The sequence below is a fragment of the Nomascus leucogenys genome, chromosome X, assembly GCF_006542625.1.
Source record: "Nomascus leucogenys isolate Asia chromosome X, Asia_NLE_v1, whole genome shotgun sequence".
NCBI classification, from domain to species: domain Eukaryota; kingdom Metazoa; phylum Chordata; class Mammalia; order Primates; family Hylobatidae; genus Nomascus; species Nomascus leucogenys.
The window spans coordinates 115,387,237-115,412,398 of NC_044406.1; the positions used below are offsets into that span (position 1 = coordinate 115,387,237).

A 25,162-nucleotide genomic window follows, 5' to 3' on the forward strand; every position below is an offset into this window, starting at 1 on the left:
TATTACTTATATGTCAAGATTGTTGAAGTTTTATGGGCTACCTACAGTGCCTTATTTTTTTCACCTCAGCAGCTTAAATTTTTGCCTTCCTGATTTTGCCTTTGTTTCTTACCTGTTACCTGTTCTGGCTCTTTTTTTTTCCCCAAACTACTCAGCTATTTAACTCAGGATAGCAGAAGGCAAAAACAAAGCCATGAAAGGTTCTTCTAGCACCAGTAGCTCTCAATCCTTAAAAGACTTTAGAATCCCTTAGAGAACTTCAAAAAATACTGATGCTTGGACCTAATATCTGCCACAGCTGGAGAACACTGAGAACCACTGTTTAGTAGACCCTTTTGATTTCCTAATCATCCTAGTAAAGTGCCCCCAGTAAGTTCTTAGTGACTATTTGTCCTCTACCTACTATCTCTTTCTTTTCTTTTCCTTTCCTTTTTTCTTTTTCTTTTCTTCTTTTTCTTCCTTTTTCTCCTAGCTGGCTGAGCACAGAAACTTGAAAGAGAAAGAATCCCCACGCATGTTCAGCTGTTTTGAACTCTGAGAGTACTGGCATGGGTGGGGAGTCGATATTCCTATGCTCCTAGGTAACTGGCCAGCAAATGAAGTGGCACTGTTAGATCTTGTACACTTTGCCATGTTTGTTTCACTCACCTGACTTTAGAGTCAGCTGCAGAGCTACTGATGAGAAATATCTGTGTCACCTTCTGGATCAGGTGTACAAGGTGTTGCTTGTTTTAATAGAATGATGAATAGGTTCTTTTTCCCTACCCTTGGTATTCTGTGGACTGACATTTGCTCAGACTTGCATGGTTTGATTTTATTTCGTCTCTATTAGAAGATGCTAGACTTGTCCATAAATGTCTGGTTTAAAGGGGAAATCAATACTGTTATTCCTCTCCAAAGATTAAGCCCAGTCTAGGAAGAGAAGATTGGAATTTTAGACTTGATTAGTTATCTATCTGTTGTGAAGTGTTGTTGATGCTCATAGAGTAAAGGAAAAGGAAGTGTTCAAAATATAATCCAAATCTTCTGAGGATATTTTAAGAATGTGCTATTTTCTCCTGTGGTGACATTGTTGAAGATGTACTCCCAATCTTAACAGAACCATTCATTCATTAGATAGCTATTCATTGAGCACCTACTTTGCACCAGATACCATGCTAGGTTCTAGGAGTTCAGTGGCAAAAAAGCAAATACAGTCCCTTCACAGAGCTTGCAAAATAGTAGGGAAGATGATAGTTAGGGGGTGTTAGGGAAGGAGAAGTACACGGTTCTTTGGGAGCATGTAACAAGAGAGCCTAACCCTGATCTAAACCAGTGTGGTAGGTATTATGTTCTTGTGTGATATGTTCTCTTTATAACTCATTTCTTTACTTACAGTGGGAAATGCCGGGTTCCAGCCTGGTGTGACCGAATTCTTTGGAGAGGAACAAATGTTAATCAGCTTAATTATCGGAGTCACATGGAACTGAAAACCAGTGACCACAAGCCTGTTAGCGCTCTCTTCCATATTGGGGTAAACACTTGTTTGTACATTCATTTATTTGTGTGTTAAGTATCAATTACTAGAGGATTATTTAGACTCAGAACAGATCAGTAATTCAGCAAGCCATAAATGTTCCATAACCAGATAACCATTTGCAGCATTGAGAGGTTAGTGCCCCCAACCCTCCCAAATGCTGTCCGTAGAGCTCTTAATGCTCCAGGCCTTTTAGTGACACAGATGTTTCTCATGCTACATAGTAGTTAGGTGGTAACTTGAGCTTCCTAAAGTAGGCATGCATAATGAAGAGTTAAAAGCTAAGTTTCATCAGATAGTAAGGAAGGGAAACACCAGGAGAGAGATTCTGGGTGGAAGGGTAGAGACAGCAGGAGCAAAGGCACAGACTGATCAGAATACAACCAACTCTGTATATTGTCTTAAGGGATATAGTGTCATCCCTACACTTATTTTTTCTTTTTTTCTTTTTCGAGACGGAGCCTTGCCCTATCCTCCGGGCTGGAGTGCAGTGGTGTGATCTCGGCTCACTGCAACCTCCTCTACCCGGGTTCAAGCAATTCCCCTGCATCAGCCTCCCAAAGTGCTGGGATTACAGGCGTGAGCCACCGTGCCCAGTCAATGTTTTCTTTAACTCTGTTCTATCCTGGGCTGCATTAATGGCCGGTTATTTAATTTTCTGTCTGTATTGTGAGTAAAGTTTTTTTTCCCATTGTATTTTTAAACTGTGGGTTATTGGTATGTAGGTTATATCTTGTAATCATGCTGATTTAATTTGTTACAGCCAGTACATTTAGGTTATTTCTTGTGGATTTTTCAGATCTACAGCCCTATAATCTGTCAGAATGTATATAGTGCAGTGCTTAGTAGAATGGACTTTGTAGTAGACTTCTGGGATTTGCATCCCAGTTCAACCACTTTCTAACTGTGTAACCATGGACAATTTATGTAACATATTTATGCCTCAGTTTCCTCCTCTATTAAGTGTGGGTAATATTGGTACATATTCATGAAGATTAATGAGTTCAGACATGTGAAGAGCATAATGGGATAGGTTTCTTTCCTCTGTGTGTGTGTTGATTTAGGGGGCTTCTGAGATAGATATCGCCAACCTGTTTTATCCTGCTCCTGTTTTAAGGAAGAAAGACTTCGGGGCTTTTCATTTAAGATCAGAATTAGTTATTGGTCTTAGAATAGATTTTAAATTTTATCAAGACAATCATGACTTTACTTTTGTCCATTTTGAAATTTTAAAATAATAATCATCAATAATAGTAACTGTTCCTCAGATAGCAGCTAGTGGCTGTGTGGCAGGGACTATGTGAGGCAATTTGCACACATCTCATTTACTCCTCACAACAACGCTTTGAGTTAAATACAGTTGATCCTTCAACAACATGGGTTTGAACTGCACAGATCCACTTATACCCAGGTTTTTTCAACCAAATGCAGATGGAAAATACAGTATTCACAGGATGTGAAACCCACGTATAAGGAGGGCCAACTGTGGGACTTGAGTATGCGTGAATTTGATTATACACAGGCAGTGCCAGAACCAATCCCCCACAGATCTCAAGGGACAACTGTATTTCCCATTTAACAGATGAGCAGATGGAGAACAGCAAGTTGAAATAACTTATTTAAGAGCATTCAACTAGGAGGAGAGCTGAGATTCCAATCTCAAGTTGGCTTAACTCCCAACTCTGTGCTCTTTCTACTACCCCACAATACCTCTATAATTCTATAGATCTTGATGAAATATACCTTTAGATAACTTCTTTTAGCCCATCTAATTTCTAGTTTGAACTTGCAGGCTGCCCCTTTTTCTTCATTTGAATTCTCTTAATCCATTTTGAGAGGATGTCTTTCCTCAAATACTAACCTCTGGTTAGATCAGCTATGTCTGGCTTTTTTGTTTGTATTTCTTTTCAAAACCTTCAGATGTTTTTTGTTTGTTTGTTTGTTTGTTTGTTTTTTGAGACAGAGTCTCGCTCTGTCACCCAGGTTGGAGTGCAGTGGTGCAATCTTGGCTCACTGCAAGCTCTGCCTCCCGGGTTCACGCCATTCTCTTGCCACAGCCTCCCGAGTAGCTGAGACTACGGGCGGGCACCACCACACCCAGCTAATTTTTTGTATGTTTAGTAGAGACGGGGTTTTACCATGTTAGCCAGGATAATCTCCATCTCCTGACCTTGTGATCCGCCCGCCTCAGCCTCCCAAAGTGCTGAGATTACAGGCATGAGCCACCGTGCCCAGCCAACCTTGGGATGTTTTTAATACTCCATACACATTAATGCAGAGCTTCTAGTGGGATATTTACATTTTTTTTCAGGCTTCCTGTGTATTTATGTATATCTTTAATAAAGATCTGCCTTTTGAGTTTTTAATGATTTTTAAATTATACAGCAATGACAAGTGCTTTTAAAAAAATTAAAAGGAAATTTAAGCAGAATTGACAGATAAGGCAGAAGTTCTTCAATCCCTGTTCTGTCTCTTACTCCCAACTTTGCCTAAACCCCCATTCCCCAGCCAGGCCACTACCCTTAGGAGTTTATATCTTTCTAGACCAGTGCTGTCCAATAGCGCTTTCTGTGATGATGGAAATGTCCTGTATCTGTGCTGTCCAGTCCAGTGGCTTCTAGCCGCAGGGGGCTATTGAGTACTTGAAGTGTGGCTAGTGCAACTGAGAACTGAATTTTTAATTTAATTTAATTTAAAGCAATTTAAATTAAAATTTCCTATGTGGCTAGTCACTATTGTACTAGACAGTGCAGTTCTAGACCTTTGTATATGCTTTTTTGTTCACCCATAGACAAAATACTGATTTGTGTGTGTCTCTATATCATAAATGGTCTCATATGTATGTGTTGGTCTGCAACTTGATTTTTTTTTTTAATCAGCAGTGTGTCTTGGAGAACTTCCCATCTTATTACATAAAGACCTAGCTCACCGTACTTTTTTTCAAATTCCTAATTTTGTCAGTAATTTCCTTTACTAAAATGGATGTGTCAGGTTGTGAAATTCTTTGGGGTTTTCCCCCCCTCATTATCCTTGATTTGCCATTAAGTGCTGTGATCATGATAACCCGCTGAGAAAAAGTTTGATTTTATTGAGTAATCACCCCATGTTTTGGATTCTTGGGCATGCTATGATTAGAGACTTTAAAAACCACATTTTCACCACCATTGGCACCAATGACTGTTAACAAAGGAGCCAAGTGCACTGTGGCCAATTAATTTCAGAAGACTTTCTGTGGGCTGGCTGAGCTAGAGCTGGGATAGGGTTCCAACATTGCACTTGGTGCTGTGATCTGTTGCATTGGTTCTCCGACTTCAGTGGATGTAAGAATTGCTTAGAGAGCTTTAAAAAAAGTGTGGATGCATGTGTCCCCACCCCTAGAGACTGTGATTAGTAGGCCCAGGCAGCTGTGCTTTTAAGACATACTCAAGTTGATTCTGTCACATATCTAGTATATTGGAAGGAGTCTTAAACTAGTCCAGATGTCACCTTTGGTATTAACTGTAGCAGTGAGCAAGTTTGTTGATTGTTTTGTATCTTAATGTTCTCAACTATCAGAACAAAAATATTCCTTGTTTTGGTAGCCTTCCAGGTTGTGAAAATAAAAAGACATGTGCAAAATACTTTTGGAAATTAAAAGTTGCAAAGTTTTGTAAAAGTATAAAATTCATCTTAACCTAATGCTATAGTATGGACCCTGGTGATGGTAAAGTGATTGTTTGATCCTTGGTTCTCTAAGAGTTACAGTTCAAATATGTGAAAAACTTCCCCAGTCTGAGATACTTGACTCAGCTTTGATGTTCTTATTTTCAACACTTTAAAAAATTTTTATTTTACTTTAAGTTATGGGATACAAGTGCAGAATGTATAGGCTTGTTACATAGGTATGTGTGCCATGTTGGTTTGCTGCACCTATCAACCCATCATCTAGGTTTTAAGCCCCACATGCATTAGCTATTTAACCTTAACGCTCTCCTTCCCCTCGCCCCACTACCTCGAGTGGCCCGGTGTGTGTTGTTCCCCTCCCTGTGTCCACGTGTTCTCATTCTTCAACTCCCACCTATGAGTGAGAATATGCGGTGTTTGGTTTTCTGTTCCTGTGTTAGTTTGCTAAGGATGATGGCTTCCAGCTTCATCCATGTCCCTGCAAAGGACATGATTTATTTTTTGAGGTGGAGTCTTGCTCTGTTGCCCAGGCTGGAGTGCAGTGGTGCAATCTTGGCTCACTTCAACCTCCGCCTCCCGGGCTCAAGGGATTCTCCCACCTCAGCCTCCCAAGTGGCTGGGATTACAGGCACCTACCACCATGCCTGGCTAATTTTTTTTTTTTGTACTTTTAGTAGAGACAGAGTTTCACCGTGTTGGCCAGGGTGGTTTCGAACTCCTGACCTCTAGTGATCCTCCTGCCTTGGCCTCCCACAGTGCTAGGATTACAGGTGTGAGCCACTGTGCCCAGCCTGATCTCATTCCTTTTTATGGCTGTATAGTATTCCATGGTGTATATTTACCACATTTTCTTTATCAAGTCTTATTATTAATGGGCATTTGGGTTGGTTCCATGTCTTTGCTATTGTAAGTAGTGCTGCAGTAAACATATGTGTGCATGTGTCTTTATAGTAGAATGATTTATATTCTTTTGGGTATATACCGAGTAATGGGATTGCTGGGTCAAATGGTATTTCTGGTTCTAGATCCTTGAGGAATCGCCACACTGTCTTCCACAATGGTTGAACTAATTTACACTCCTACCAATAGTGTAAAAGCATTCCTATTTCTCCACAGCCTCACTAGCATCTCTTTCCACATCTTTTTAGAACCTTTGCTGTATGTATCAATTTTTTTTGACATGAATTTTTGTGAAATTTCCTAGTCTAAAAAAGAAACCAATATCTCAAGTTAAAATCTGTTAGTTATGTTAATTTTGGCATTGGTTTGTATGAAGTTTTAATATTTAAAAAAACACAGCTATATCAGGAAGCTGAAAGTGCTGTGTCAGGTGGAAAATTTTTTTATCGGTCGAGATGTGTTTATCTGTTGTCATGGTTTTACTCTAGTCTAGGACATTTTGTTTCAGCCATTTTCTAAAATGGCTGTAGGTTCCATTTATTAATATATTTCTGCTATTACATAATCTGAGCAGTGATATTATACTTCTTGGTATTGTACATAGAATCTAATAGAGTTAAAAGCTTTTTAATAATATTTTCTGCCACCTCACCAAGTTATGATTGTTAGAAACAGTAATTGCTGTGTGTTGACACTGTCATTTTGTACAGTGCAAGCAATCATTTTTACCACAATTACCACATTTTTTCCATTACCAAATAACTTAACAATGAAGCAAGAAAATATTCTTCCCAAATATTTATTATTGCCAAGCTTCTTAACGTAGGGGTTTAACTTTTACAGGACGGTAGCCAATTAATCTTACCTTTACCTTAAAGCGTGTGCTTCTATAATGCTTTGTTCAATTTGTGTTTGCTTTAGTGACCTCAAAAATTGTTAGAGACTCTTGGAGATATGAAAGTTGAGAGCACATAAAACTAAAGTAAGGATCTGTTTTCTTTCAGGTGAAAGTTGTGGATGAAGCAAGATATAGAAAGTGTTTGAGGATGTTGTTTGCACCACAGTTTATTTTAAATGGTTACTGTAATGACCAGTTTTAAATTGTTAGATAATCTCCAAGGGAGATGAGCTAGAAGGATATAAGACTGAAAAGAGGATACATTTTCTTTCAGGTGAAGGTTGTGGATGAACGAAGGTACCGGAAAGTCTTTGAAGATAGTGTACGCATCATGGACAGAATGGAAAATGACTTCCTTCCTTCCTTAGAACTCAGCAGGAGGGAGGTGAGCAAAAATACATGATCTCCCTGTCTACTGCTCACTGTGGTTAGCACAGAAGAAACTGCTACTTAGAAAAGGCAACATAGCAAAGTGGTTAAGCCTATGTCGCTGGAGTCAGACTGCCTCCATTCCAATTCTAGCACTACTGTTTAGTAGATGTATGACCTCAGGCAAGTGTCTTACCCGCTCAGAGCCGCAGTTTCCTTTTCTGGATTAAGGGGTAGTTGTAAGGATTACATGAGTTAATACATGCAAAGCTCTCAGAACAGCACTCGGCACATAGTAAGCCCTCTGCTGTTAGATGCTCTTATTTAATATTTCAGAGTTGCTAGTTAATTTATATCTCAGAAACCAGGACTTGGTCACAGGATGAATACTCTGAACCAAGGTTGGGTTACCCTCTTAGGATCCTAGGAATGATCAGAGTAGCCTGGAGAAGTAGCAAGAGCCACCTAACTCCTTCCCTGCTGGTGTGAGTATAATAATACATGCAAGTGGATGGTGTGAAGTTGGTTCAGTTGGTGAATGTCTATGGCATTTGCACACCTGCTTAACAATTACCTTACTCCTCATATCCTCTATGGAATAATCCAACTGACTTACTTCCCCTACTAGTGATGCATGTTTGTGTCTGTCTGTTATTCCCCAGTTTGTGTTTGAAAATGTGAAGTTTCGGCAACTACAAAAGGAGAAGTTCCAGATCAGCAACAATGGACAGGTTCCCTGCCATTTTTCTTTCATCCCTAAACTTAATGACAGCCAGTACTGCAAGCCATGGCTTCGGGCTGAACCTTTTGAGGGCTACTTGGAGCCAAGTGAGTTTTCCCTTTACCATTGTCTCTGCTGGTGATGTCCTCATGACTCCCATCCCCTTGGTTTAACTTTCTGTTTTCTAACCACATGTCTCTTACCTTTACTGTCATATTGGTGATACCTCTGGTGTGTGTCCTGTCTCTTCCCCCTCATTGCTTAATGATTTTTTTAGAGGACACTTTTCTGTTGGTTCTTATACTCTTTTTGCTTTCCCACTGGAGGTTTTTCTATTACCATGTATCATCTCTTAATTTCAGATGAGACAGTGGACATTTCTCTTGATGTGTATGTCAGCAAAGACTCTGTAACCATCCTGAACTCCGGGGAAGATAAGATCGAAGATATTCTCGTCCTTCACCTGGATCGAGGCAAAGATTACTTCTTGACCATCAGTGGAAATTACCTCCCAAGTTGTTTTGGCACATCCTTAGAGGCTCTGTGCCGTATGAAAAGACCAATCCGAGAAGTTCCTGTTACCAAACTCATAGACTTGGTAAGAACTGTCCCAAGACATAAACCTCTTTTACATTTAATTTTCACAATACTTAAGTGACGTCCTCATTATCTTTGTGCTTTCTGTCTTCTTTTGGCCACGGGGGATGTCAAATGATAAAGAAGAATGTTACTTTAGCACTGTTTTGATTAGATTAAGCCTAAGAGGAAAGAGGGGGGACTAATCTGCAGTTGGCTCTTGTTGGGAGGACAATAGGTAATACTAAGCTCACCAAATAAGATTAAAGACTCCCCTCTCAAAGATATAATGCTTGTTTGTTAAGCTCTTCATACTCTCAAGTCACTTTTGTATAAATTAGCATGTACGTGAGGTATGCTAAGTGGGGCAGGCAGAATTATCCTCACTGAGCATATGAGGAAACTGAGGCACAGAGACATTTACGTGCCCAAAGTCAAATACCATCAGTAACAAATCTAGCACCCAGATTTCCTGGCTCCCAGTTTAGTATTCGTCACTAATATCACATTATGTCTAATCAGAGTAAAACTTTGCTGTTTATGGAAGCATAGAACTATCCTGGAACCCTAGAGGACTTGAATCAGAATCCCTGGGGGTGCTTATTACAGGTACCCTCACTTCTGGCAATGGAATCAGAATCTCAGGATATGGAGCCTACAAATCTGCATTTTATCCGCATTCCAGGTGCTTATAATGTACATTGAAATTTGATACTTATTTGATGTGATGTGCTTAAGAAAGAAAAGGAGGTTGACTTTCCCACCTCTCCCCCAAGCCAAGCTATAATATTAATGTTTTTAGGAAGGAATTACTTACTATCTTCAGTAACATAAATTGATTTAGTAATGAAGTTCATTGTATTAAGAAATTTCCTTCTAAATGAAAATATTGTTGGATTGTATGCAGAATCTCTTTGGACTACAAAAGTGTATTCTTGGTTTTTTTTACCAAAGAAAATTAGGTGAGGTGACAGCATACGTTATCCTTACCGTTAGTATTCACATGGATCCTTTAGGCCTAGCCAGAGTGAGTGATTGTATCTAGCAGGGAGGTCTAGACCAGCGGGCAGGCTGCTGGCTTGTCTGAGTCCGATCTGTTCTGTTGCCATGGAATTGTTTTAGCTGTGACTCAGATAGCAGATTAAAACACTGAGTCCAGCCCCGGCATTCTTTCTTGGAATTACACTTATTTCCCCAGAGCCCTCATGACTGAGTATATTACCTCTGTTTGAGAGAGAACCATTTTCTTCAGAAATTCATATCCTACCGTTCTGCTGTTTTTCATGATAATTGTTTTTCTCCTAACATTATATTTCTGTCCTTTAGATTTTAGTCTTTCACCTTTTAGAATACATTTTGGATGATGAAGTTGTTTTTATTTCTCATGCCCCCTTTCCTTCATCTCAGACATAATTTCCCAGCTTTCTTTGTTCCACCTTTTATGAAAAATGTCAAATGTGCAGAAAAATGGAAAGAACAGTACAACACACCCCCACATGCCTTCTGTACATATATGCACACAGATGTTTTTTGCTGTGTCATGTAAAATTAAGTGGTAATATGTCACTTCACCACTAAACACTTCATCCTGCATCTCTTAACAAAAAGGGCACACTTAAGCACAATACCATTATTATGTATACGAAAACTAACAGTAATCCATAGTATCATTTAACATTCGGTCCATATTCAGATTTCTTCAGTTGTCCCAAGAATTTCTGTTACACCTTTTTTTAAACCAAAATCCAATCTGGGTTCATATAGTATTTGGTGAGGTCTCTGAAGTCTCTATTGGAGTAGTACAGTTCCCACTTTCTTTAGTGACATTGACTTTTTTAGGAGTCCAGTACAAATGTCCAGTCAAGGGTCCACCATTTCCTAAATTCTTCTGGTTGTTTCCTTCTTGTTTTTTTTTTAAACTTATCCCATTTATACTCTCTCCTTCCGCCTTCATGTAAACAGGAACCTACCCTTATTTTTAGTCAGAGTCAGTGAAGATATTAGAATATCTTTGCCATTAATATGAAAAACTGCAAAGCCATTAATATGAAAAACTTTGCAGTTTTTCATATTCTGGGATTGGCCAGAAGAGGCTCAACCAGCGTAAAGTTTTTATTTTATGTAAAGTATACTATCAGGTAATTTTACCATGTTTGCCCATGAATAGAAAGGAACCAAAATCATTAGAGGAATGAATGGCTCTTTGGGAAGCCTTTTTCCTTCTTTTTGTGCACAAGTGATTCAGGGTTAAAATAATAGAACCCTGATCATTTTTAATTACAGATTTTCTGAGTTTTTATTAAATTGTATGTGTGTGGCCATTTTTCTTTTAAAGCTTTTATTTTGTAGGATTTAGGGTTCTGATTCTTTTCACAGTCTGTTGCATTTCAGTGTTATTAAATTCCTGTATCTCATTGATGAGGAAATTATCTATACAGGTTGATTATCCATTATCCAAAATGCTTGGGACCAAAAGTGTTTCAGATTTCAATCTTTTTCAGATTTTCAAATATATGCATTATATACTTACCAGTTCAGCTTCCCTAATCTGGAAATCGGAAATCTGAAATGCTCCAATGAGCATTTCCTTTGATCATCATGACAGTACTCAAAAAGGTTCGAGTTTTGGAGCATTTTGGATTTCTGGATTGGGAATACTCAACCTGCATTACTGTGGAGCAATAAACAAGAAATCTAAAAACAATTAGTACCCCATCTTTAATACCTTCTCACTCTGTTGTGACTTGATTTTGACCTTCTGAAATGATTCCTCAGGTATAGTGTTCATGTTTTTTTTCCCCAAGACCAAATATCGTATTTCAAATCTCATGAGATGATGCTGTTAATAATGGTACCTGCCCTCTGTTGTATTATTTGCTCTAAAATTTTGGTAAAGCCAGAAATGAGTTCAATGTATGTGTTGTCTCTCTACGTACTGTTTTAGAAAGATCCTTATGCCACACTGTCTTCCCACCAAATGCAGAATGAAATAACTGACATAATTATTTTTCATCCTTCCAGCCCTTTTCATAACAGTGACTTTGCCACTCCTAGAATAGGTGAGATTAGCACAAGTGGGAAACGGATGAAAATCTACCATTTGTAATCATCTTTATTGTTTTTCAGAATTAAGATAGATTTTTCTGTTATATTAACTAGAATTTTAAGTAGCAAATAATCCTCAATATTGATTCATTACACACTGGATACAAAATATTATGGAATTTATGTGAGTTCCCATAATTTAGTGGTGATGAAAGTATTTTTGCATGTAAAATATGGCTGAACTTTAAGTCATGGTAATAGGGAGTTTGGTTAAAGATAATCTGAACATTAACCACCTTTACTGGCTAATGTCTGGTGTGCTTGGTAAGTCAGTATTTTGGAAAGTCATTTAAAATGACTTATGAAGGTTGTAGTTTGTATTAACAATAGGTTCCTTTCCTATGTTGTTTATTCAAGCCCTTCTATGCTATAAAAGCTTATTGACTGACCAGATAATCCCTGTAGAAATCAGAATCAGCCTGTTTTCATTTTAATGAATATTTGACACATGTAACATTAACATGACTGAGAAATAAGTTTAGCACATAAGAATAAAGTGAACTAGGAAGGTGATTTGGGGTTATAGAAGTATTTTCTGTCAAGTCCAAGTACTTAGGAAACACGTATTAATATAGTGGGTGAGCAGGCTCTTCCAGGCTTAAGGGACATCTTGAATAAAGGGTAGAAGGTGACAGTGAAAAGACCATGTATGAAAAACTGTACAATTTCCCTGGGACAAGTGAAGATCAAAGATAAGAATGTATGAAGCTGGTTAGGTGGAATGGGGTGGGTGGTAGAGAGTCTTGAAGTCAATAGATAAGTTTATGCTTGAGCCAGAGGGTATCTAGAACCATCAGAAGGGTTTGCTGATTAGTATGAGGTTGCAAATTGATATAGTTGGAAGAACATTCTGGTGTTGCTTGTAGAATGGACTAATTGAAAGGAGACAAGACTTGAACTTGCCAGATATGGCTAAGTTGTAAATACAGAGATGAAAAAAGTTGAGGGATGGGTAGAGAAACTATATTTGCTTGGGGACATATCTGTTGGGGGAACAATATCAAAAATTTGAAATAACAGGAATAACTTGTTAATTTGTCCATAGTGTTTTTTTCACTATGTTTTTACTTTGTCTTACTAATCTAACCATCCATTTCTTACTCTGTTAAATATATGGCTTGTATTTCTTCTCTATTTCATATGAACTAATCCTTTTTAGAACTTCATTTTCCGTTCAGTTTTCAGCTATTTATTTATTTATTTTTGAGATGGAGTCTCACCCTGTCGGCCAGGCTGTAGTGCAGTGGCACAATCTTGGCTCACTGCAACCTCCATCTCCCAGTTCAAGTGATTCTCCTGCCTCAGCCTCCCAAGTAGCTGGGACTACAGGCGCACACCACCACGCCTGGCTAATTTTTGCGTTTTTAGTAGAGATGGGGTTTTACTGTATTGGCCAGGCTGGTCTTGAACACCTGACCTCAGGTGATCCACCCGCCTCGGCCTCCCAAGGTGCTGGGATTACAGGTGTGAGCCACCATGCCCGGCTATGCTTTTTATTTTTAAATTTGGATCTTCCACCTCTAATTGACTCTTTTATATTATTTCAGCTGCATTTACCACGGGGAACAGTCTTCTGAGGGTGAATGTTGGGGTAAAGAATGATTTGCATTGTATTTGCTATGTGCCAGTGTTGTCCCACTGGGGAAATCCTGAACTAAGTTCCCTTTTTGAATGTAATCCATATATAGCCTTTTGCAGAGAGTGGGCATCTCTGCTCTTTAAAATTGGTTGAACTAAGTGATTCATAGTAGAAACCTTAGGATTATTATAGGAGTAAGCTGTTTACAAATAAAGGTTAAGTGATGCTTCTGTTTTCAAAATTGAGACCAAGGTTGAATTCAATGTAATTTCTATGTTGTTTCTTTGTGCCTGTACCTAGAGAAGTAAATCTCTTGTCCCTCCATCAGTATTTAATCGAAGTCCTTTTGATTCTTTCAGAATTTTTTCTTGTTTTCATTCATTTGTAAGTGTATGTATATATCTTTTATTTTATCTATATATAACATACCCTTTAATATATATACTTAGAAATTGTATATATATATATATATATATATATACCTGTGTGTGTGTGTGTGTGTGTGTGTGTATATATATATATATATATATATATATATATATATATAAAATTTTCCATTATTAAGATGTTTACCTTCTGCTTGACCTACCTCGGTAGCCTTTGAATGATCCCTTTGTCTTTCTCACTGTCTCTCTTTCTCTCTCTCTGTCTCTGCCCTTCATTTTTTCCTATTCAGGGCTGTCAGATTGATCTTTCTGTACTACTGCTTTGGGGCCTATCACTTCCTTGCTTAAAGGTAGTCAGTGGCTTCCCCATGCCTGCTGAATACAATCCAGATGCCTTAATCTGTCATGCAAGGTCCTCCCAAGTCTGACTTCAACATACCTTTTCATATTTATTTCACACTATTTTTCTTGGCATTCTCCATGCCCCCCACAAACAGATGACTAACTTCTTCCTAATATCAATTTGTGATTTACTGTCTCTGTGCCTTTTATTTCTGCCTCTTCCACTTGTAATATTCTCTCCCCATCTCTACCCTTTAAAATTCTGTGAGTCTTTCAAAGGGCTAGCAATGATTTATTGAGAACTCGTATTCATGAATTATAACAATTCCAGTCTGTAAACTCTGGAACTCCTCACCCCAACTCAGTTGCAAATCAGAGTCAGGGACAAACCAGGTCTTTCTCCTTTATCCTCATTTCTCATTGCCTTCCCCTGCAAAGGCATTTTAGTACAAAGCCTTGTACCGGAGGTTGGCTGCTGCTTAAAGAAAACTTTTTTGAGAGCCTGGTTTGACAGGTTAGTATACAAAATCTCTGTCTAGTTTTATTCATATCATGTATTAGATATTCATGGGAGGAAAAATATAAAATGTGTCAGATAGATTCTTCATTTGATAACAGGTCCTAAATTTTACAAGAGGTTCTAGTCTAAAATTGTATCAGATGTTGGGCATTCAAAATCAACTTGACATTAAAAGGTATTGTAATTATAGTACTATAAATATGTACCTTATAAAGACCATTATTCTAATTGCTTTATTTCATGTGATATTTAAGAGTCTAGATAAACCCACAAAAGCATGTTTAATTTGTGAAGTATCTACCAATATTAAAATGCCTAATCCCCATGGATAGCAATAGTCTGGGAGGAATGCATTCAGTATTACCACTAGGAATGCCAGGGAGCACATACTTTTCCTCCTCCCTCTCCACTCCCAGCTCCCGTGCATCTCAGACAGTAAGATTGGGATTTCTCCTTTTACCTATCAGAACTAAGACATGTAATTTAGACTTGAGTGCTTAGTGGTCCATAGTCAGATTCTAAACAATCCAGGTTGGGAGTCACTGGGGAGGTATGAGGAACTTTGAGGAACCCAGACCTTCTGCTGGCATACTGCCCCATCACCCGTTGGTTTTAGGCTGCTTCAAGGTAAATATTACTATCCCTATTTTAGAGATGAAGAAACTGAGGCTCTATGAAGTTTGGTAACTTGTGTGAGGGCTATACAAAATTGCCAAGAGGTGGAACGAAGATTTGTACCCAACCCTGTCCAACACCAGTGCCTATACTCTTTCCATTAACCACACTGTCTTTTAAGTGGGGTTTCTCACTGTTCTTAGCCTGTTATGGAGAATACATTCTCACAGCTTTCCTCTACCGCTCTGTCCAGGAAGCAGTCACATTGTCCTTTTTGAATTGTCTAACGGAACATTGTGATAATGACTGTGGAGTTGGTCAGACCTGGGATCCATTCCTGATTCAGCCACTTACTACCTAATAGTGAGTGTGGCCTTGGGCAAATAATTTAAGCTTTCAGAGCCTCAGTTTCTTCATCTGTAAAATGGGAATAATATCTACTTTGCACATGTGTACAGATTAAATGACTGTATATAAGCACTTTGCACAGTTCCTGGTACATGACAGATGCTCCCTAAGTGGTGGTGGTAGTTATCATGGCTGCTATTATTATTGGATTGTAATAACAGCATAAAAGATAGGAAGATTAAAAAGATACCTTCTTACCTATCCCCTGCCTCTCTTTTTTCTCTTATGCCCAATAGGAAAATAAAAATGGGATAATGATGGATCTTCTGACCCACAAAGGTCTGAAATGAAATTCATTTATAGTTCAGGAGGACCTTCAAATCTGGGCACTCTGGGGGCCTTTAAGGAGGGGAGTAGGTATGAGGAGATAGAAAGGAATCTGGGATGCTGCTTAGGAGACTGGCTGGGGTGAGAAGAATGAAAATGGAAAGTAGAGTGGTTTACCGTCTCCTTCCAGATGGCCACTGTTGGGCCCACAGCCATATTCTTTCATTGAGGTATATATCTCAATGCACCTGCCTCCAAGCAGCAGACAGGAAGAGACATCAGGGGCATTTGGCTGGGTCAGTTGGCAGATGCCAAAGGGCACTGAAGTCTAGAACTGCACATATTTCTTGAGTGATATTCTCAAACTGCACAAAAATTTAAAATGTATAGTAGAGAACTTTGTGTATGAAAAATGTATTTCATTTTCAACAATCATAATTTATTTGAAGAATTCAAAGCTGTTTAAAGCATGTATATCTGGTAAGATAGTGAGTTCTAATACTGATCTGTTTCTAATTCTGTAAATTAATTCTAATCATATTCTGTCTGTCAATGACTTTCTTTTCCTGCTCCGCTCTCAGGAAGAAGACAGCTTCCTAGAAAAGGTAATGCAATCCATTGGTGGTTATGAGAGTTTCCCTGTGCTTGATTAACACTTTACTGTGGTCCCTGGAATTTGTCCCTAGGCATTCCCATATCAGAGACCTCTGACTTGGTGAGACTCCCGTCAAGTCCTGCCAGCTGTCCTTAAGTGTGTTTGAAGTACAGGAAAGATATTTACTGTAGCAGTCAAGTCATTGAGACTCGGTACATAAAAACAGTAGGACTCAAGGTTCTAGATTTGTATTTTTGAAATGAGAAGTAACTACAGAGCCGTCTTGATGTATCTGAATGCTCATGAATTGGAGGGGGGGTACCAGTTAGCTGTCCTCCATTTCCAATGACAATAAAACCTGAAGAAGTAGCTTTCTGTTGCATTAAAAATGATTTGAGGTTAATGATCATAGCAATTAATTTCAGAAAAAAATACACAGATATGATCAAGAAATAGAGCATAGAATAGAATCGTGGACCTGAACAAGATCATAAAAGATCATCTGGTTCAGGCCTCTACCTTCAGACAGGGTAAGGCATTTTCTCCATTCTAATAGATGAGACAACCAAGGCCCAGAGAGGTTGAAAAACTTGCTGAAGTCATACACCCTACCCACTTGGTGGAATTTAATGCCTTTTGATGATGGGGATGGTATACTGTTTTCATGCTTTAGTTATTAACACTAAGTAAGGTTACAGAGTGTGGGCTTATCAGGCGCTGAATGTGTCTTGTTGAAAGAAGACAAAGTACCTTGGTTTTCCTTTGAAAATTAGAGTTCAGGATAATTTGTGAAATTATTCAAGTATTGTTTCTTGTGCATGATCTTTCTCTAGACTTTGGAGACACAACTGTGGCATTCCATATTATCATACAGGAATTTGAAAATGAATAGTGGATGGTGTATATAATCTACTGACATTTTATTAACCTTTTTAAACCACCAAGGTTTGAGACAGCTGTGCTTCCTAGCCCTTCCCTGTTAAGAGCAGTCCATGTGCTGTCTTTTTATCTGAGACAGTGCCTTGTGTTGCCTTAATGCCTTAGTACAGGAAAAGCTCCAGTTGGATGTCAGGCTTTTTAAAAAGTACATGAATCAGTGCTGCATAATTTCTATATGGCAAGTTTGGAGGCATCTGCTAAAGAATCAGTACACATGCTGCATTTCGTCCAGAGAGTTAGCAGAGTGCATGATGGACAGTGTTTTGGCTCAAATACCATGTGGATGCCTGGATTTGATATTTGCAACTGGAAAGAAGTAAATGGATGAGCCATTGATAGACATTCTGGCAACTATTAGGAACATGAATATCAAGTGATAGAATCCCAGGGAAAGAAAGGAAGCAAACTGAATGTGAAAAAAAAAAAAAAAGATTTTAAATGGTAACCAACTGTCACACTCCCTTCTCTTTCTTATTCCCTTAGAAAGGCACAGCAGCTTTTAAAGGTCATCAGTGCTTGTTAAAGAACACAATGTTAAGAAGAGACCTCAGCTCAGCTGTAGTGTATGTGGTCTCTGTCAAAGTAGTGACATGCTCCTTTTCTTTTTTTTAAAGCTACGTGACTGGGGGTTGTGGATGGAATTCACAAGTTGCACAATGTTAGGCAAGAATTTCTTAGTTAAACATACAGAATATATATGACCTCAAGCTAGAGGCGGGGGAGGGGGGAGGATGCAAAAAAATTGGTCATGGTTCTCTCCACTGGGATTTTTATGAAGGGTGCCTTCAGATGCTTTACTATTTCAAACATTTTTTCATGTAATTTATGTTTGACTACATGAACCTAAGATAACTGAGTTTATTTCCTAGCCATTTCCAATTCACATATAGTGATTGATTTAATTTATGTCACTTCTGGGTTTTTCTCTTACAAAATTCTTTCAGAAGAATATAACAGATAGTAGAAAGATAGATGAAAGGAGTAAAAGCCCCTAGAAATCTTGGCTGAGCTATTCTTAGAGACTGTAACTTCTGGACTCAGACCTTAAACTTTTCATGGATTTCTGCCTCTTGCTTAGCTGTATGCAGTTTACTATTTTTGGACCTTAAGGCTTATGAGTTTTAGCACCTTAAGATTAGAACTTCCATCAAGCCTGAAGTATTTACATATGTGGGTCTAATGTTGTGGAGAATTGTCTTTAATTCCTGAAAATCAAAGAAGCTCGTTTAAATCAACATTGAAAACAAACAACAGTATCTGTGGTAAGACCTGAAGGAAGAGTAAGTTAGAAATAAACAGAAACCTAAGTGTAGACCCTGATCTCTCAAATTACTATATTGACAGTAGTAATTTAATAGTCCCCAAGTCACCAGTGCTGTATGGACTCCACTGTGACTGTATCACCAGAGCACTGGTTCTCAGTGTCACCTTTGAAAGGATTTAAACACAAGGCATCCACGTAATAAACATCATAAACGCAAATGAAATGCAGAACAATTAAGTGAAGCATTTAGGAAACGACATCCTTTAACTATGGGACTCGCTATCAAGTGCCTTCTGACCAGGGGTGTCCCCAGTGAGAAGAAATGGAAAATCTTAAGAGATGAAGATCACATTGTACCTGCATGACCAGAATTTGAAGGACTTTTAAGTTATACACCAAAGTCTTTATTCTGAGACCCCTTTGATTCTCATACTTTTCCATCCATTAGGAGAAATCCCTTCTGCAAATGGTTCCTTTGGAGGAAGGTGCCAGCGAGAGACCCCTTCAGGTCCCCAAGGAGATCTGGCTTCTAGTAGATCACCTATTCAAATACGCCTGTCACCAAGTAAGTGAGAGTAGACCTTCCCTACAACTTTGGAAGGTGTGTAACTACTATAGGAAATCATAACACCTCACATCAGCATAGCGCTTTTAACTTTCCCAAGCTACCTGCACACAGTGGCACTGTCCGATTGACTGGGTGGGTGGAAGTGTCCGTAGTCACAGATGTCACAGCTGAAGCATGTAAAGCTAAGTTATTTACTAAGACCAAGGCCTAAGTGTAGTCGTGGCAGAACCAGGGCCAAATTAAGAGCACCTGTCTCCTGGCTACTCTCTCGTTTTCCCTGGACAGCTGCACACCTGAGTCTATAATGCCTACTTTGGCTATGAGTCATGTAGGCATTAGAGATTTTAAAATCCAAAGCAGATTTTAACTCATTTTTTAACTTGGTCCTAATTTTTCTTTTAAATCCTATCTAAAATGCCACCCCAACTCATTCGCCCCCAAAAGAGACATTTCTTGGGACTAAATTGAAAGGTAATGTTCTCTTACCTCCTGAAGAATAATGTAACTTGAAAGCAAGGTTTAGTATGAGCATGCGATTTCCTTCTTCCCCAGCATTCAGTAGTACTAGTATTTGAATGTGGTTATTCTGTTTGGACTCTGCCTTCTGCTTCTTGTCAAGAGGCTGCGAGTAGGCCAGGCACGGTGGCTCATACCTGTAATCCCAGCATTTTGGGAGGCAGAGACAGGCGCATTGCTTGAGCTCAGGAGTTTGAGACCAGCCTGGGCAACATGGTGAAACCCCATCTCTATAAAAAAAAATTTAAAAGGAGGCTAGAATTAGAACACCTGGTTTCCTGCTCTAGCCATCTAGTCCCCTGCCTTATTAGGTATAGGCTAAAACCTTTGAAAAGATCATTTTCCTATTTGAAATAACATTTCACACGGATTAGAGAAATGCTAAAGGAAAAATGTGTTATTTTCACACCTCCATTTGTAATTATTAACACACATACCACCCTTCCCTTTTGCTTCCTGCTGCTCTTCTGATCCTTGGGTAATCATCATAACCTCAGGAGTGATTATCTTGCCTGTCCCTTCATTCTGACTTCTTTGGTAGGAGGACCTGTTCCAGACCCCTGGAATGCAGGAAGAGCTCCAGCAGATCATTGATTGTCTGGATACCAGCATTCCTGAGACAATCCGTATCCTTTGCGACCAAAGCTTAAGAAGCTGGATGAGTACTTGGTCAAACTCTTCTTTGCACCTATATTTGATTTTTGTGGTTCTATATGTATTTTCTTTGTAATGTCTTTTATTTTAAGATAACCACTGACTATCCACTTGTTTCTCATTTCCTTTCAGGAACTTTTGACCTCTTTCCATATCCAGCTCTTACTAAAAGGAAGCAAGGGGTAGATAACAATGACTTAAAAGCATGGGACATAGAAGCCACAGCACTGGTACTATTCTCCTTCAGGTGATCAGTCACTCCTGCCACCACACGTACTGTTGACAGGGCAGGGAGAAGGATGGGAAACATGGGCACCTGGTTTATAGGACTGCTCCAGTGTCAACTGTCACTCTGCAGGCTATATTCCCCTGACCCTGAAGCTGGGCCAAAGCTACCAAGAGTCTTTGACCAATTCTGTAACAACTCAGCTGCAGGGCACTTGAATCAATAAAATATCAAACCCCCATTAGGATCAATGTGCCCCCGAATAAGAGGAGGGAAACAGTCCCTGTAGGAGCTTGAGGAAAGGAGCTCGTCAGGGGTCTGTGTGGCCTTTCTCCTGGAGCCCCTTTCCCTTGACTTAAGTTGATTCAGCTGGCAGCAACCACTCTGTGGCTGAAGCACTGCTCATTTTCTTGGAAGCCCTGCCAGAGCCAGTCATCTGTTACGAGCTGTATCAGCGATGTCTTGACTCTGCTCATGATCCCCGGATCTGCCGACAGGTGGGTTCTACTGACCTGGGGATGTGTTTGACACAGATTCCCCCATAGAGAAGTCGTCAGTTTTACAGAGCCAGATAGGCAGCCAGCTGTCTGGTAGGATGGGTCTGCATCTGTTATTAATGGCAGGACACCAACATTGAGAGTTGCTACCCTTAAATTTTAGGTTGTGTTGTTTCCTGTGGTATTTGCCACCTTTTTCCCACTGGCCTATTTCTGTTTACAGAAAACATAGTGGGGTGGATCCCTCTACTCTGGGGTAAATTGTTGAAGCTGATTGTACGTGGAATTCTTGCTGACATTACCAGAAAGGATGGGTGACACTTGGGAGCCTTTCTTCTTTTTCTCTTCTTGGTGTGTGTTTTTAATCCTGAAATGATTTTAATGCACAGTAGCTGAGAGTACCTGTGAATTGGACTAGTGAGTATTGGGAGGAGTCCCCATCCATGCTAAGTGACATGTAAAGAAAACCATTCAAACAAAAAAGAACGGAAAACCATTCAGCTTGTAGGTGCCATGGCTACGTGCCTGCAGAAATGGGAAAAGAGCAGATGAACACCGACCTATTGTGAGGCAGGGTGTGCGTGTGAATGTGTGATGACCACGTGGCCTGGTCCTTGAGTGGACAGGGACCAAACAGCACAGCCGCTCTTACTTTGAAGTTATAATTTGGAAGGTGTTGTGTTGACCATGAGGAGATAATAGAAGTTAGACAGATGAAATGGGTCCTGCAAGGGTTGGATTATAGACTACTATTACAGCAGCTGTAAGTTCCTCTTACTTTCATCTTCCACCTGTTTTTCTCACTGCCTACCCCTATTTTTAAAAACAGGTGATCTCCCAGCTTCCGAGATGCCATAGAAATGTTTTCCGTTACTTGATGGCATTCCTTCGAGAACTCTTAAAATTCTCTGAATACAATAGCGTCAATGCCAACATGATCGGTAAGAGTGCTTCATGCAACACGGGGCGTTTGTTGAGAATACTCTTCGTGCATTGTATCCAGTATATACCTTACTGCATGTGCAGGCACATGGCAGTCAATATTCCTTGTCCCCAGGCCCTCCAGCCCTGAAGTTTTGCTTAGGTTATGTCTGACAAAAGTTTCCACTTGTCTTTCTCTCGTCTTCTAGCTACTCTCTTCACTAGTCTTCTCCTGAGGCCTCCACCCAACCTTATGGCAAGACAGACTCCAAGTGACCGCCAGCGTGCTATTCAGTTCCTTCTGGGCTTTCTGCTTGGGAGCGAAGAAGACTAAGCCTTTTACTATTCTCATATTCTAGAAGCAGACGATCTCGGGCTCCAAGTATTTCAGAATGATTTAAAAAGTCATGCCACAGGAAGGGTCTATTGCAGAATTTCAAGTTCTGTTTATGGTAAAAAGGAAGAGCGTTTCCTAATCCCTTCTTTACCATATCCTACACAGCAAAATACTTTTAGACTTATATTGCCAAGCCAAAGTTACCATATTTTGGTGTTTTTGTGTTTTCTCTTTATAAGGCAAAAAGATCTGTATTTACACTCCTTCACCTAGGAATGTGTTTGTTGCCCTCCTACCCAATTGTCACGATTGTCCTTAGTACCCTAGGCCTAGATTCTGAGATGTTCCCATTCTAGGCCTACAAGCACTACTTGCTGTAGCTGAGACTTGTCTAGAGTCCTTTGTATTGCACTTTTGACCCACCCCTTCCCGGATCACTCCTTTGCACTCCACTCCCCTCGTTCTGTCACTTTGAACGAAGTCTGAGTGAGGCTAGTGACTCCTTGGGTGTCCTCAACAGTGAATTCACTGTCTGCGTGCAGTTATTACATGCATTTGTGCATTTCTACTACAATGGCATCTTTATGTCTCTGTAACATTGGCCTTTTCATGGCTCCTCACTGGGTGGAACCATATTCTCTTAGATCACATTTAGTAGCATAACTTTAGGGACTATTAGAGATGGCATCTCATCGATGTGAGAGAATCACAATCAGAATGGAAGCACTTTGAGTATCTGAAGAGTGAGAGCATTCATGTTTGACAGGTCCTGCTTCCCACTATCCTTTTCCTGTTATTATTCAAATTTTACACAAGGACTATTCCTGGGTGTCTCTGAGACCCATCTCCTGCCTAGACATCCACCTCCAGAGCAACACTGGCCCCACAGTAAAAGAGGGAGTCTTGTACCTCACGCAGGCCCATCTAGAGCTATTGCTCCTTCCCACAGCAAAGGTATCGTGGATGACTGTTAGAATCCATTCTCTGCTCTTCTGAAGTACCAAGGGCAGATGTCACCTGCCTCAGCAGGACTGACTCTGGGCTCTACAACCAGCTCCTGCACGTAAAGGGTTCAGAGACTCCCCTTGGCTCCCAGTCACCATATCCAGTGTTGTGTAAAGAGACTGGCCAACAGGACCAACCAAGCACCTTACCTCTCCCATACAAGATGACCCTCTGAGCTTTTCAGTTATTCAAGCTCTGTGGTACAGCCTTTTTTTAAATAAATTAATCTATATTGGTTGACAAACAAGCCACCAACCACTGACTGCAAAACTGCTTGATGCAATTGGGTTCCTCCTGGTTTTCTTTTGTTACAACCACCCTTGCCTGTTTACATTAATTGCAAGGAGCATAACGTACAGGCTCTATGTACAATCCTGAGCATTGACTCCATGACATTTCTAGCATATCCAAGGCACCACCAGTGATTTCCCCCGTTTCTTGGGAAAAAAAAAAAAAAGGTACGTATTCTGCAATATGGCTAAACCTTTTCCTGATTGAGAGTTAAAGCAATAGGAGTCAAGTTACTGGTGCCACAGATCTGGAGGTATGATAGGTCAGGGGCTGGGTGTTGAACTTAGTTAATGGAAGACTGAGAGCAGAACAGGTTTGTCATCTCCGCAAGGCCAGAAAGTGATCACAAAAAGAGGCAGATGATAGACACTGGGGTAGGGTCATACCACAGGGAAATACCTTTCCTGGGCTTGTTTTCTAGCATATCGCTGACCTGGGATCTTTGGGTGATCAAGGGTGTGGTTAGTGGAGGCTCTGTGCTGCATGTATGCAGTATCCTATCTCTTTCTACATCAGATCAAAACACTAAGTTGGTGTACTGCCTCGACCTTTTTTCAGCTCATCCTGGAACATATACAGGGTTGAGAGTTTTAGACAATCTCTAGGTAGAGGAGACAAGACGTAGACCCAGACAGAAGAAATCTGCTTCCCTACTATGCCTATTCCAGCACCCCAACCTGTAATTCCCAAGTCCTCTAAGGTACTAATTTGTAGCTGCTCTGAAGTAAGGATTTCAGATTCAGCTGGTAGGGAAAGACTGCACCTGCTGTCTTAGGGAAGAAATGATTCAAATCCATGTGGTGACATTGCATTAGTCTCCCTTTCACTGTTTTCTTATTCTATAATTGTTTGTTATATTTCCCAAAAACGTCTTGATCACTAAGCAAAGCTGCTAGTGGGATTCTATGTTTCGTGTCATCTTTTTTATTATAATTTATTGCAAATTTTTTTCTGAATAAATATATGTTGTGTGAAAAATCAAAGTGTGATTTTGGTGAGGAAGCACTCAGGAGGGAGGGCCTATGTGTCACTGGGTTCCATTTGACTTGACTGCAGTCCCCATCAGCTGTGCCTGCACTGTCATCACCTGTCTTACAGGGAAATACCATTTATAAGAATTCTTAGTATATTCACCCTCAGAGATGAGAAGAAACCATGCGTTTTCAGAGGCTAATAAAGGTGTCCTATACTCTCAGAGGCCAGCCAAGTACCCTTATTTTAACCCTAAGGATTCAGGCAACAAAACAACTCAATTAGAGGAAAGGATGTTGATTCTTAATGCATGTAAATGTCACACTAGGTCAGATTTGTGATCCCTCCTGCCCCAGAAACAAACCCTAAGATACACATCTGGGGAGAACTCAGCTACCCCTGCTCAGTAGTCTCAGTAGTTTAGACGCGCTTCCCCAAAGAGCTTGTTTTCACATAATCCTATTTTGCAGCTTTTGAAAACCAGTTTTGAACTTTTATGACTTCTTGGGGTG

The 25,162-nt window shown here is 39.8% G+C and overlaps 1 protein-coding gene across 1 annotated transcript in view; it reads left to right on the forward strand.

Moving 5' to 3' along the window:
* Positions 1-24,656, forward strand: part of OCRL (OCRL inositol polyphosphate-5-phosphatase) — a 50,777-nt gene extending 26,121 nt beyond the window's left edge. The window contains exons 15-24 of the mRNA XM_030807030.1: positions 1,378-1,513; positions 7,252-7,362; positions 8,009-8,174; positions 8,430-8,665; positions 16,447-16,470; positions 19,112-19,228; positions 20,289-20,373; positions 20,997-21,124; positions 21,954-22,065; positions 22,255-24,656. Of these exons, the coding sequence (XP_030662890.1) occupies positions 1,378-1,513; positions 7,252-7,362; positions 8,009-8,174; positions 8,430-8,665; positions 16,447-16,470; positions 19,112-19,228; positions 20,289-20,373; positions 20,997-21,124; positions 21,954-22,065; positions 22,255-22,379 (1,240 nt within the window). The 3' untranslated portion in view covers positions 22,380-24,656. The remainder of the gene's footprint in view (positions 1-1,377; positions 1,514-7,251; positions 7,363-8,008; positions 8,175-8,429; positions 8,666-16,446; positions 16,471-19,111; positions 19,229-20,288; positions 20,374-20,996; positions 21,125-21,953; positions 22,066-22,254) is intronic.
* The last annotated feature ends 506 nt before the right edge of the window (positions 24,657-25,162 follow it).